The 13,223-nt window shown below is 44.8% G+C and overlaps 1 protein-coding gene across 1 annotated transcript; it reads left to right on the top strand.

Moving 5' to 3' along the window:
• The first annotated feature begins 6,901 nt into the window (after window positions 1–6,901).
• LOC110975381 (uncharacterized) lies at window positions 6,902–11,678 on the top strand. Its single transcript, XM_022227834.2, has 2 exons — window positions 6,902–8,150; window positions 8,580–11,678. Exon 2 carries the CDS (start codon window positions 9,546–9,548, stop codon window positions 10,758–10,760), a length of 1,215 nt encoding a protein of 404 aa, XP_022083526.2. The 5' UTR covers window positions 6,902–8,150; window positions 8,580–9,545; the 3' UTR covers window positions 10,761–11,678.
• Window positions 11,679–13,223: the final 1,545 nt, after the last annotated feature.

Raw genomic sequence — 13,223 nt, 5'->3', positions numbered from 1 at the left:
AAACGGCAAGGTTATTCGAGAACACAGCACGCGTCCGAGTTGGCGCATGGCCGCGCTGATGATACGGCTGCACATGCGCGCGCGTGCACAGTTCCGTATGACCACGGATGCGTTTCATTTGGGGCATGCGCTGTCTGAATGTCGCTTGTCAAATTAAAGCGCCAACCATAAATCTGCCTGTGACCACTCTCTAGCAATGCGGATCGTAGGCCTCGTAACATTTTTACGGGCAACCTGAATTTGCGCAGGAAATATTTCTGTACGCAGCAATTCACCTGCTGATCCAGAGCCAGGGGGGGCGAAATGGTTACATAATAGTTTGGGGCCAAAAGTGGTAAGAATAATAGTGCAATTTGGACCACCGTATAAGTACCGCTCCATGTTTTCTTGAAGGACCTTCCTGACTGCGATTCACGGGTCTTGGGTGTCTCGTTGCTTGCGTTTGATCATCACCTGTTACGAAAGACCACGTCTGTCAAAAGAAACGTGACAGATAAACACAGAAGTAGCATTTGGAGGAGTTTTCTCAGGGTTTGTGAAAGGATCGTGTACAGTCAAACCATGGTCAAACTAGATGATGAATTTGACATTTCCTGCTGAATATCAGTCCGTTAGGTCTCTTGTTTTGTGACGTGGGGTGGTGACATACGGTAAAACACGAAAAGTTGAGAGTATGAATGACACCAGCAAGATATAATTGGTATTAAAACGGACGTGTTTCTTTGTTAGCCCAAAGTATCTTGGCGAATTTCAAAGGTTGTTGGTATCAAAATTTAGCATGCTGTCAGACAGAAAAGGAAGTGATCTGTGAAATAAAGTCGTAATGGCCTCCAGACCTAAAGCCAGCATCTGCCCTTGGAGAGGTGACCGAAACTGGGAAGGTGTGAGACAGCAGAGGTTGTGGGATCTCCTACGTTATTTGGGGGGGGGATCAATAGCTATTTGTTTCTGTAACAGGTCCTCACAGAGTGTCGCCAACGGCAGGTATGCCTAAGTATCAAAGAACCAAATGACGTCAAGACGGCTAACGTGTAAAGGCGTTCCCAAAGGATAGCCAGTGCAATCTCTTAATTATATCATACGACTTACTGACGCTTCGAGCTGTGTTTGTTCCTGGAAATGCTTCAAAGGAGGGGTGCCAAAGTCGAGGGAAAAAGAGCAAAGGAAAAACATAGGTTATGGAAGTTTACAGTGTCTTGGAACAAAGGCTACGAACTTCCTTTTTACTTTGGTGACTTCTATAGTTCCTTGTACTTTTTTGTGTAATCCTGATGCTGCGTTGTTATACTGCGGCATTGTGTCGAGAAATCGTTCAACACTAACACACTTTCAAAAACTTGGCTTCGTTTCGGTTGCTGCTCGAGGTTTCTAGGCACCAGACATTGCTACATCATTATTTTGTATATATTGTAACGGGCCGGGCCATTGGGTCATTAAGATACAACCAGAGAAGGCACACTGACTTCGGGGGTGCCTCCCTGATTTTGTTTGAAAATACACAAATAGCAAATAACTATTTACATGAATAATCAAAGGCAAAAATTAATAAAAGCGGATAAACTACAAATTGGGTACCACTTGCAAGAAATATCAGACTGGTGCAGGCGCGAGGCTGCAGGAGAAAACCAATCCCCCAACGTAATGGTGACTACAAAAAGAAAGAAAACGAAAGAACGGGGAACGCCCCAATGCGCACACCTGCACCTGCACAGTGCACCCGACCAGAAAAGGAACCAAATGAATTTAAGCAGAGTAAGAACATCACAGACCTTTTTTTCTCTTCCAGGTCTATGGAAATATGCTGCAGGTGGCGAATAGATAAATCAATGGCATTGTTTCAAATTTTGGCCTCCACATTGAAGATTTGATGCTCTTGCAAGAAAAGAGACATTATAATGGAATCTCTGAAAGGGAGAATATATCGAGCTGGAACTTGTGGCTCAAGCTAAACAGAAGACAAATGGCTTACCACTGAGCCCAACAGGGGCTGTACAATTAAGAATTACGCGTGACAGAAATGTTTGACTTCGCTCAAAGACAAATCTGGCTAGGCTAGAATTAGGAGGAAAGTCTGCACCTCGCTGCACTTTGCTTTGTCAGCTGAATAATGCTGCAGTAATTCTGGCATCTAAACGCGTTAAACTGGTACTGAACTTCGCTTTAGGCATGTAAAACTTTCTAACCGACGTCTTGTAAGAATCCCTGTCAACTGAAAGTCAAAGTGGAGCTGCTAGACTGAAAGACATTGTGAGCGAGTTAACATGTTTTAGTCATTAGCACAAAGTAACACGCACAGTTTCACACAATCAAAAATATACATATGCATTACGGTATTGTTCTTTGGGGGTAGAAATTGCGCATAGACACTCATGTTTGTCTCTGTCTCCATAGACCGCAAACAAGAAAGGACTCCAACCTGAATTCAACAGTCCATGCCTGGATGCACTGACAGACACTCTTAAGCATTGTCTCGGGCATTGGACAGACTTCCTTTGATAGCTCCGACAATCCGTGCCAACCGGCGGTGGCGTGTACTCACAGGTGCCACCGCCCGGGGCAAGGCTGCTACGGGCGGTTGAAGCATCCTCCGAAAGAGCATGCCCAATATAAACTCGTCGAGTGTGACAGCGCAAGGTGCATATTGTCTTGGGGTTGGGAGAGGGACAAAGTGGAAGTTTTCCCTCCAAAAACATTTGAAGCAAGATATGGGACGGAGAGAACCCCCCCGTCTTTGTGTAAGTCATTGTTTGATCGGAATCTCAGGAATTCTTTACAGACTTCTGGGGGGGATGTGTTAGGTAACAATAGTCTAGAGTGTGTATAGGGATTGGACAGGTAAGGGGGGTACCCCTCCGTCCCATATCTTGCCAGGTATAACCAAAAGCAACTGTCCAGTTTTGTTCCCCGTGTAAAGGCCAGTTCACACCAACGCAAAATTGTGAGGATGCGAAAGTTGAACCGTATTTCAACTCGAGGCAAATCTCTCTTCGAACTTTTCGTGACGTCAATATCGCACTTCGCCATCGCATTCGCCTGAAATATGAACCGACTGTCAGAATCCTCTAATCCCCTGGAGTATGTCGGGGGAAAGCCCCCTAGCCCTCTGGATACCCCCTCTGAAAATCGGCCTTATTTTATCATGCTTGTTAATTTATCACCCAGTGCAATAAAATAAAATCAAAAAGAATGAGTAAAAGGGTATTTCAATAAATTCCATCAGCTGATTAAAAAGAAATCTTGTATTTCTTCAGAGGACAAGTGAGTTCATGGTTAGATTGGCATACTATTTAATAGTACTAATATTAATATGTTTTTATAAGGATGATTTCTCAGTATTCTGATTTTCGTCCATTTCAGTTACATGTAGTATCGATTTGATGAGCCAAACATACTACCATACGTCCTTTATTATACTCGTTATAGGTTTTGTTGGAAATCCGGTTGGCCTCACCAGTGTACAGGCCTACATAGCAAAAACACCAGCGAATTTCGTTGCATCGGAAAATATGCACGGATCTTACGAAACCCAGTAACTCCGTCTCTGGGTGGATGATGGACACCAATGGCATTGTCAGGTGGTTTCCGGCTGCCTCCCTCAACCTTCACCGGTCATTCCCTTCCCCAACTTGCTTACGCAGATTTACGCCACTGCGCAGCCATAGCCTAATTTGTGTAAAAATGTCTGCCGTTGGATACAGTGGCTGCGACAAGGAATGTGTTGGAACAATGAAGCGGTACGGCACCCCTGGTAAATGCTAGTCATATCAACATAAACAAGCAAAAAAAGACAAATGTTTCCAAGACGGAAGCAGGAAACGAATAGCGAACAACCCAAAGTGTCAGAATTAGACGGAAAGGACGGTTTTCGTTCAAGTCTCATTTATATATGTATTTTTTACATAAAATTAACATAACATAAAAACATTGTCTGGAATATTTTCTTTCTGAGAAAGGCTACAATGCCTGCCAACGTTTAACAGCCTTCCGCAACAAAATCTCAGCTAAATAAACGGAGTGATTGAATGCAGCCAGGAACTTTGCCATGGGCTCTCAAGACTTCTCTCGTACCCAACAAAAAACTTCGAGAGCTCTTTTCTGCGGCCCATTGTTCAATGCAAGCGTCTACTAATTCCGTGTTCAAACAGCTTTGTTAATTGCTCGGTAAATTCTTGCGTGGCACGACAATAACCCTTGGCGATTTTATGCGTACACACTCCACCACGTAACTCCACTATAGGCAAATCACACACACTTGGGAAACCCTTAGAGAGTTCTCGTGGAGTCGCTCAGGCGTTTTTGTTTATAGTACCACTGACAACTCTTCAAACATTCCTTCAGAAGAATTTGACAGGTTGGCCAACAGAAAATGAATGACACGGCAGGAATGACGTCGAGTAGCGGGGAACAGTAATATGCATAATTACTAACACCTCGCGGGAAAAAAACACAGGGGAACCTGCATCATTCTACCTTCCTGTTAGTGAACTGATTGTACATGTATGTACGTTAATCTCTTCCTTAGTAAAAGATGTTTATATCATATCCATCTTCGGGACGTACATGTATATACAAGTACAACCCAGTTCTCTCTATCTTTGGCATGGAAAGATGGCGGAACTAGGGCCATATGGGAGGGGGGGGGCAATGCTGTTAATTTTTAACGCAAGCTTTTCTTCCTTTTCCAGTACGTGAGTTCAAATTTTGAATCTTTTAGTGCTCTGGGGGAGGGAAATCCCTGCTTTGTCTAAAGAACCAAGCACATGGTCTACTTTTACCCTGGTCTAGTCATTTTCAACCCGAGTGTCCCAAATGATATGATGTGAACATTAAAACAAATATCCTCAGACTGTTTTTGTGAGCAAAATACTGAAAAACAAACATCCAAAAAAGACGTACCGTAACAAAACCACTAAAACAATACGCACAACACACAAGACGGAATGAAAGCACATACACACGTACACACACACACAGACTGGTTCCCGTCCCGGCCCTACGTTCAGCAGGAGACTACGTAGGGAACGGGAACCAGTCTAGTGTGCGAATTCCGCTACTCACAACCTTATCTCCATGGTGTCAAGCAGTATGGCTACTCTGGATTGGAAATAAAGTATCAACTTGGAACTAGGTTGTATCATGCTACATTGACTAGTCTTCATTCCAGCATCGATTTCATTGTTTATTGCCAAAAATCTCAACATTACTGTGTTGTATTTATATCAGTGGTTAAAGATTTGACCGAGAATATGGCATCCAAGACCAAGACCGGTGCTTTCGAGACCGAGACCGGCCCTCCCAAGACCGAGACTTCGACAGGGCGAGACCGAGCCCGCAAAAAAGGTCTCGAGACCGAGACCAGGTCTCGAGACCTATAACTCGTATGTACACACGTTCTCGTGAACTTTTTGAAGTACATGTAGTTTGAACGCATCCTGGTGAATTTTGTCGATCTCCGATGCTGAAGACTCTTGCCCATGGTGTCATCTTCGTATCAAGAAACACAGTATCTCCCCTTTAGATGCGCCAGTGTTGACGTGAAACCTTGTGTTTTGGCGGTTCATTATACATGTATGTTGTATTGAAAGTTGCATCGCCCAAATACGCCACGGCCTACTGAACTGGATACTCTTTGACAACTAGTTGGAACCACCTTGCGCCGAGATACAAATGTGTACATTGACCCACTCTGCAGTGGAATGTGTCAAGATTGTCAATTTCTGGACCTGTCAAAAAAAATTCCTTGAAATCCTCGAGTCACTTCACAGTGCCAAACTTTGCTGTTTAGCCACATCTATCGTGGTTCTAACAATAGCAACTGTGAATGGCTCAAATTACCCTAGCGCCCTGAAATCCGATTTGGAAACGAATCCAAATTTTCCGGTCTCAAATCGTTGCACGCACGCCGCCTGGAATCTTTTTTCCGCGGAAAAGAGCGTTACAGGAATCGCCAGTGTCCAGTTTCAATGGCACCGCGGTCGATGCCTATTTTTATCCACTGTCCACAAAAGAATCGGGGCCATTGTTGATTCTAGCAGGGTCTAGTGTTTGTGGATTAGACAATGGGAGGGCTGGACGGCCTTCTGTAATTTACAGGGATTGTTCGAAAGCACCAAGCACACCGTGAACTCGGCTACTGGTATATTTCAAAGGTGAAAGACTGCCCAAAAATTCGTTGCTTGGTCTCAGAATTAAAGAGGCGTGCTTAAACATATACCATTGTTGCTTTTCAATGTAGATAAGGCTTGAAGCTTAGTGGCACTTTCATCATCAATCTTGAAAATACCCTGGTGTGGCCAGGACTCATTTACAGAGCACGCAGTTAGGGATTATGTATTTTCATCATCTCAAAAATCTCACGACAGAAAGGCTCAAATTCAATTGCTCTATATGGAAAGATGTGCCAAAACACCTTGTAAACAGTCAAGAAAACAAAACAAATTTTTGCTCCAAGAACCTTTGTAACATCTTTTTAACGTAAGACAAAGAAATGTATATTTCGACATCAACTCTTCAGCTCAAATTCCAGGTTTAATTAACTTATGGGCAAGGACACTTGACGCTAACAAACTTCCATACCTGAGTCACGTGACAAGTCTCGTTTCTCTGCGGGTTTCTCCCCTCCAGTCAAGGAAATTTTCCTTAAGCTCTTAACGAATGGGAATGTGGAGTGTGCTTCATCACTATGTTCACAAATTGGAGGTCCTAGCGACGCCTTATACTTAACGACAAGTGTCTTTCAGAGACCCTGCACCACCCCTGCCCCCCAAAGCCATTGAGGACGCGCTCTCTGAATTCGCCAAGCGAGAAGGCTGGGAGCAGTTGTATGTTTTCCATGGTAGTTCATGAAAGAATAGACATGTAGGCCTATGGACTTCATTTCAGCTCGGTGTCTTTTGAATGTAAGAGTGGATTTGTTAATTGCGGCGTAAATTCTCTAACAACCGTGCTAAACACTTCAGAGGTGGAGTTGTATGTTCGTTGCCTGGTTGGTGCTTCGCGGCGTACCACTTCAGATCAATCGCTGCCGCGATAAGTTCCATTTCGCAGAAAATCTGGACGTAAGAAAATGGAAGATAGTCACTTGACCACCCATACTGGACTAAATTAAAGTGTGCGGGAGCTAGACATGGAAAAAGGTGCATGTAGGCCTTATACCATTTATTGCGAGATTAACGGACGATTCGCTTGGAAGACTGGGTTTCATCAAACGGCGAGCGTATAAAGTGGAAGTGAGAAGCCATATTCTAGGAACTACTACGTGCTGATTGATTCACTGTAAAAGAATGAAGGATCCGAAACTGGACTTAAACGGAGAGAACTGTCAGGCCTGGTCTGGTTCTGATTTGCTAAAATGCATGTGATTTTTTCTCGTGGACTTTACGCCACATTTTGGAAAATTAGTGATTGAAGAGGAGACAGAAAACATTTCTCCAGCCATGCCACAAAATTTCGGAAACAACTTTGGATAAGAATCCACGAACTGTCAAGCTATAGAGCCGAGGCCTCAACTTCAGCTTATTAACTTCAAGGCGTTTTCTACAAAGTATTCAAAGACATCAACCTTTCTGTTTGTGAAAATGTATCTAAAACCTGCCGGTGGCTGAACCCAAGGTTCAGCATTTAGTACGTGTGTAGCTTTCCACATTCAAAGGCTATCTGCTGTTCATCAAAACGCAATCAGTCACGCGTCTCAAGTTGAATAACTTTGAACTCGACAATAAAGAACAGCAAACAAAGCACTTCAGACTCTGATATCAAGAAATACCGTGGCCAACCTAGACCTCCAGCCTTATCTCAAGTGGCAAACAAACGCCAGAAGAGAGGGAATTTTTATTATTGTATTATCCGAACTTCGGCTGCGTTGACTCTATTGCGGCTCAGTTTTAATGCTGAAATATTTGATGGGAATCCAGCACTTCGCCGTTTCAATTCACGTTTAAAGTCTGTGCGCGTTGGAGACGGGTAATCCAATGGAGGCTACACGTTGCCAGACATTATGATTGGCGATCTGTTTGCCTGTGTTGTTTACGAGGAAATCATTAGTTGGTGTTGCAAGCAAACATCTTACCAATTATACCTTATAAGAGAGACGGACTTTAAGATGATTGGACGATTATCGGCAAGGAATTTATTCAAGCCTGGCGATCTTCGTAAGTAGAAATTGTGGTGACCTCAGTTGACTGATACAACACGATCGCAGGTGCTTAATATAAAGCTCTAATGTTCCACTGGCAAATCACTGAAGTTTGAACCCAATATATCATACCAGCTGATGCCAGCTTGGCGGCAGATGATATGCATAGCACAGGCGAGTGGTTGAATTGTGGTTTAACGTTTAGCTCCCCAACACCTGTGGATACTGCTATAGAAAAAAAAACCAACAGTATAATATTTGACTTTTTTTGAACACGCTGCATTAGATTACCAGCTTTTTTGCTTTACTTTGACCGTTCGACAGCGCATTCTATCGAGCTTGTCCCCCTGCAACTTTGTGGCACCTAAACTGTATTGGGCGTTCTGCTTAATGTTCACACCTCCCCCAGATGTCATGTTTACAGAATAGTGGCTTTCGTTCGCAGGAAAATGGTGACTCGTGTGCAATTTGGGACAAAGCCAGGTCGAGATGAGAGGCATCCCAATGGCGGCAGGCAAGCTGTATAAACCCCGACTAGGCTTATTTGCGCAGACTGATATCGCCTTTAACTCGCCTCACCGGTCTACCAAAACTGGAGAGGTGAAAGCGAAACCCTTCGCAACAAAAGAGCACCCGTGGAGCGAACAAAGCAGCCCCTGCAATCTACCTTAGTGCGAGATCGAAGAGAAAGGAGAGGGGATATAGGAACACCAGTTGCCGTACAACGCTGCCAGCGCACCCCATGATTCTCAATGGTTGCCTTATGTGCATCGGCATCATTAAGCTTCATGACGGCCGCGCTTGGCCGATTATAGCGTGACTTCACACGCATGGATTCCACCCGAGCATTCGGTCGGAATGAAAGTTCCGAGAGGAAAACATCTTCCCAAAGCCAGTGATGTTGGACAAATCGAGGATACATATGCATGAGATGAAGTCGAGAAGTATTTTATTGTACTAAGTCGAAAGATGTGACTAATTTGAACCGCGGATGAGGACAAGTTTTGCGGATCGGAAGCGCCAACCCGACCTTGATTCTGAGCGTATACATGTCAACTGTACGTTGGCTTTTTGAAAACATGAACGGAATTAAAATAGTCAATAGAATTCACTGATTAGCAGAGCCAACTGGTCCATCATACACCAGTTATTCTTCCAATTTCAAGTGGAATTGTGTTTGACAATGTTGTCGTCGCCTTCCCGAAGGAGGTAAAGGCCTGCGTGTTTGTGAATTCTTAAAAGCCCAGGCATTTTGATTGTTTTTTAAAAGTTCTAGGTAGGTATTGCATTTCTGCGAACTTTGCTAATGAAAAGGTCCTTCGATGATCGATGGAAGTTTTCGAGAATTTTTAATTAGTTTTAGGAATGTGACGATGCAACATAAGACTAGGCTCTGTATTGTGTATTCAGCATGCATGGAGGGTTAATGAAAGTCGATACGTCGACCAGTGACCTCGACATGGCAATGACGTCAGAAACAAATAGCCAATCAGAAGGAAGTGAACCCACAGCTATTAACACTATGAGCCAGACCGGTGGTGGTGGGGCTGTAGAGATTGAATTAATTGTATCAATAGACAGCGATTGCGAGGGAACAAACACACCCCAGGTATTGACACGAGGAAAACATGATGAACACTCGCCGAACGCCAGTCCCAGGCAAGGGAGCCTCCCGGACATGATGCGTCTGCTACCGCCGATACGGGACCACGACTCGGACTCGGCCGTCCATCAGCAGGGACTAACAGTGGGTGCTGGCAGCCTCAGCCTGCGGTCCACCCGCTCCAACAGCCCGTTGCTGGTTCTCGATCGAAGTGGTGGGCCCGGACTCTGCTTCCGCGCCTCGGACTCTGAGAAGATGCTCCCGGTGTTGCTCCCGGCTGATGCCGGCCTGCACCCACGCTCGCACGGCCTGCTCGGTCACGGCAGCCAAGGCGGATCGCTGTCGGCGCTTTCCCGGCCGCTGTCCCCACGACATCTGTCATCGTCCTTCCCCCATCATCCCTTAAAGGACAAACCTGCCGGAATGACCCATCACCTCCACAGGCGACTTAGTGAGGATAAACACAGACTTCCTCTGACTTCAGAACCGCTTGGGAGGACTGTAGACATGCCGAACGAAACCACTGATGCCCACCCAACTATGCTACGAAGACGCTCTTGCCAGTCCCCCAACCGGATCACGTTCAAAGAGAGACGACGTGCCAGCGAGGGAGTGCTGGCAGTGTCACCGTCTCAACTGGGACAATACTCCCAAACAAAAACCCCGATCGAACTCCGTAGCCCGCAGTCGAAGACCAGCCCCTCCACTCGTGGTCACCGAGAGATCGGGGAGCTGATGTCCACCGTCCCTGGCCGGAAAGCGAAGGGGCAGAAGACGCCTCGCGGCCCGGGCCTCAATCGAATGTCGCGGCTGAGCAGCGCCTCGTTGGAGGCGGTGAACAAGCGTGGGGACCCGGACGAGAATGATTCGGAGCAGCAGCGAATTCTGCAGTGGCTGGAGGGGGTCCGACGGGGCTCGGACGGATTAACAGATAATGTGGACTTAGGGGTCGGCCAGTTTGAGCCTTTGAGCAGAAGCAGCACTGAAACGGCCATCCGGGTAATCCACAAAGATCGGAACTAATTATAGGATCACACCCACGAGTTACCATCAAAACAAGGATTACCGTTCGGATGACTGGAAATTGCACTCACAGCTGGGCCAACGCAACCATGGCATTGTCTCCTTGTAATGAAAGTGAACAAATGAATGACTTTAACGGTTCGGAGCATTGGCCCAAACTTTCTGGACAAAAAGAAGTTCCTTTAGTCCTAATGCATATCACGTGAGCAGCAATTACCTGCAGTCGTTCTAACTATCCCCAGCTTATCTCTTCCTACAAGCATGTAATCAACTCTATGCATGCTCCGAGTGACTCACCAGCAACTTAGCATTCGAGCGGAGTGAGCCCTTTCAAAGGTTTGACTGGGGAACTGCAATCCAAAATCAATGTTATTAAGTGGTATAAACACCGAATTGTTCAGCGATTCGATTCTTGAATCCATTCAGGATAAAGAGAACCCATGGGTAGGCTAATGTCAAGAGCTCGTGAAATTCAGCCGGAACCAGGAGAAATATGTTTTAATCGAACCTCGTAGCATGAAATCCATATAGTTTTATGCATAATAGCAAATTAGTTCTCGAACATTTTAGTCTTTTTTCAGAGGCAGACATAGCAGTTGCAGTCGGGTCCGTCACATTTTCCCCCTCTCAGATGTTCAGATATAAGTCATTTCCACAAGACCACTTGTTACATTGCATAGTAGTGACCCAGGAAAGTGTTTGCTAAAGTTAATGCGAATTGCATAATATTTCGAAATTACAACGCTTTAAGACTTGACTTGACCTGGATGACTTTTGACAAACTTGCAGGGATTTGTGATGAACTCAAAACAACACTGAATTAAGGGGAAAAGGGTTGGAAATTTTCCAGTTTTGTTGCCTGCGAAAATGTTAGCTGTATCAAACACTGCAGTTTGTGATGCATGTGCACGAAACGTCTGCATGCCTTTCCATTTCTACAATTTCTAAAAGCTTACCGGTACATTCAGTTTGGAGGAACTAATTTACTTGAAATAAATGTTTACTGATACACAGATTTAAAAAACGAAATTGCTCTATTTGGCATTTTCGTTAAATACTGTTTGTAATTTTACTTAATTTTGTAAAGTTTCTTGATATGACAGATCTCTTTATGTACAACCTTTGACGGGAAACTGTCTCAACATCGAGCTCGCCAGTGTCAAGTTGTGCTTGCATCAACTGGTTGCGGCTAAAATATCATGCACGTCTATGGGAAGCGGCTGAAGCCGCTATGCATTGAGTTTCATGGACGCACGTATTGTATCCAGCCGCAGCCGTAGCATTCGGAAAGTCGTAGACTTATGCTGAAATTTTAGTGGTAACCGCCGAACCCGGACCGAATAAGCCATTTGCGACTTAAATTTGAATAAACTCTGGTACACTGTGTTATCTGATTGCATAGAAACGTAACAATTTGAATTTCCCAGACTAAAGACACTGTTGCTAAACCTCATGATTCGGGGCAAGCTTTTGCATAGCGACCACCATCTCTAGAATGGACTGGTTCCTTTGTGCCGTTCCTATCCATTGAGAACAGTGTATTGTTGCAAGGCGTCTCTTTATGTAACTAAGCAAAGTGATAGTACGGAGAATTCAAGTTGTTACGTTCACGTGAATTTAAAGAACTCAGTGTACCAGATTTTATTCAAATTGAACTCGCAAATGGCTTATTGAGCAACCACGTTGAGTGGGGTTGGGCCAAGTTGACCTTGCTTGTCGTCATTCGTATGCCACCCCACAAAAGTAGGCCTGCGCCAATTAATTCAACTGCACATTGGACATACTAGTGTCAACACCCTGTTTCAATTTTCGAGTAAAGTAGAATAAAATTTGTGGGCATTAGAATCATTTTTGTTGGGCATCTCTCTCATGCTATGAACTGGCTGCAACACTGTCAGTACATGTATATGGCGAGGCCGTTGCCTGCTTATTTGAGTATGAGACACGATGGCCGTGGGTGGCTCATGAGAATCAATATTTTCTCATTAGTTGGAATTTAAACATAACACAGCATGTTTTTCTCTCACTTCTGGGTGGGATTAGGTGCATAAACAGATAACTTAATACTGGAATAAAAAAAGACCGTTGATTGGCCAGGAAGACGCCTTTTGTTTTAGTTTAGAATCGTAAGTGATCTCGATGGAAGGAAATTCGGTGCGGGAAAACTTGCGGCGAAACACTTAAACCAATTTGATTTATTCTGTGTTCCCGTGTAAAAGTAGAGCGGGCGTCGGTCGTCAGATGGTCAGACGTACTGGAGTGCATGCAGAGGACAAAAGCAGCACCACGTCGGGCATGATCAACATTAAAGAAAAGGGTGTTATTAATGAGGCAGCGGTCGATCTTACGTTGCGTTTAATGGGACAAAATCCCCGGCAGAGTCTTCTTTCAAACTCGGCAGAAGAATGACAGGGGTGATACCTGGAGGCTTAATAGCCCGTGAGGCTTTTTTGACCCACGGAC

Source organism: Acanthaster planci, linkage group LG02 (genome assembly GCF_054643075.1).
Source record: "Acanthaster planci isolate LZ-2023a linkage group LG02, COTS_SCS, whole genome shotgun sequence".
NCBI lineage: Eukaryota > Metazoa > Echinodermata > Asteroidea > Valvatida > Acanthasteridae > Acanthaster > Acanthaster planci.
The sequence above is the reverse complement of the archived record's forward strand: the minus strand, read 5'-3'. Positions and strand labels throughout refer to the sequence as shown.

What these genes read in the sequence shown, in the direction of transcription:
- LOC110975381 (XM_022227834.2), top strand. Translation starts at nt 9,546, where the DNA reads ATGCATGGAGGGTTAATGAAAGTCGATACGTCGACCAGTGACCTCGAC.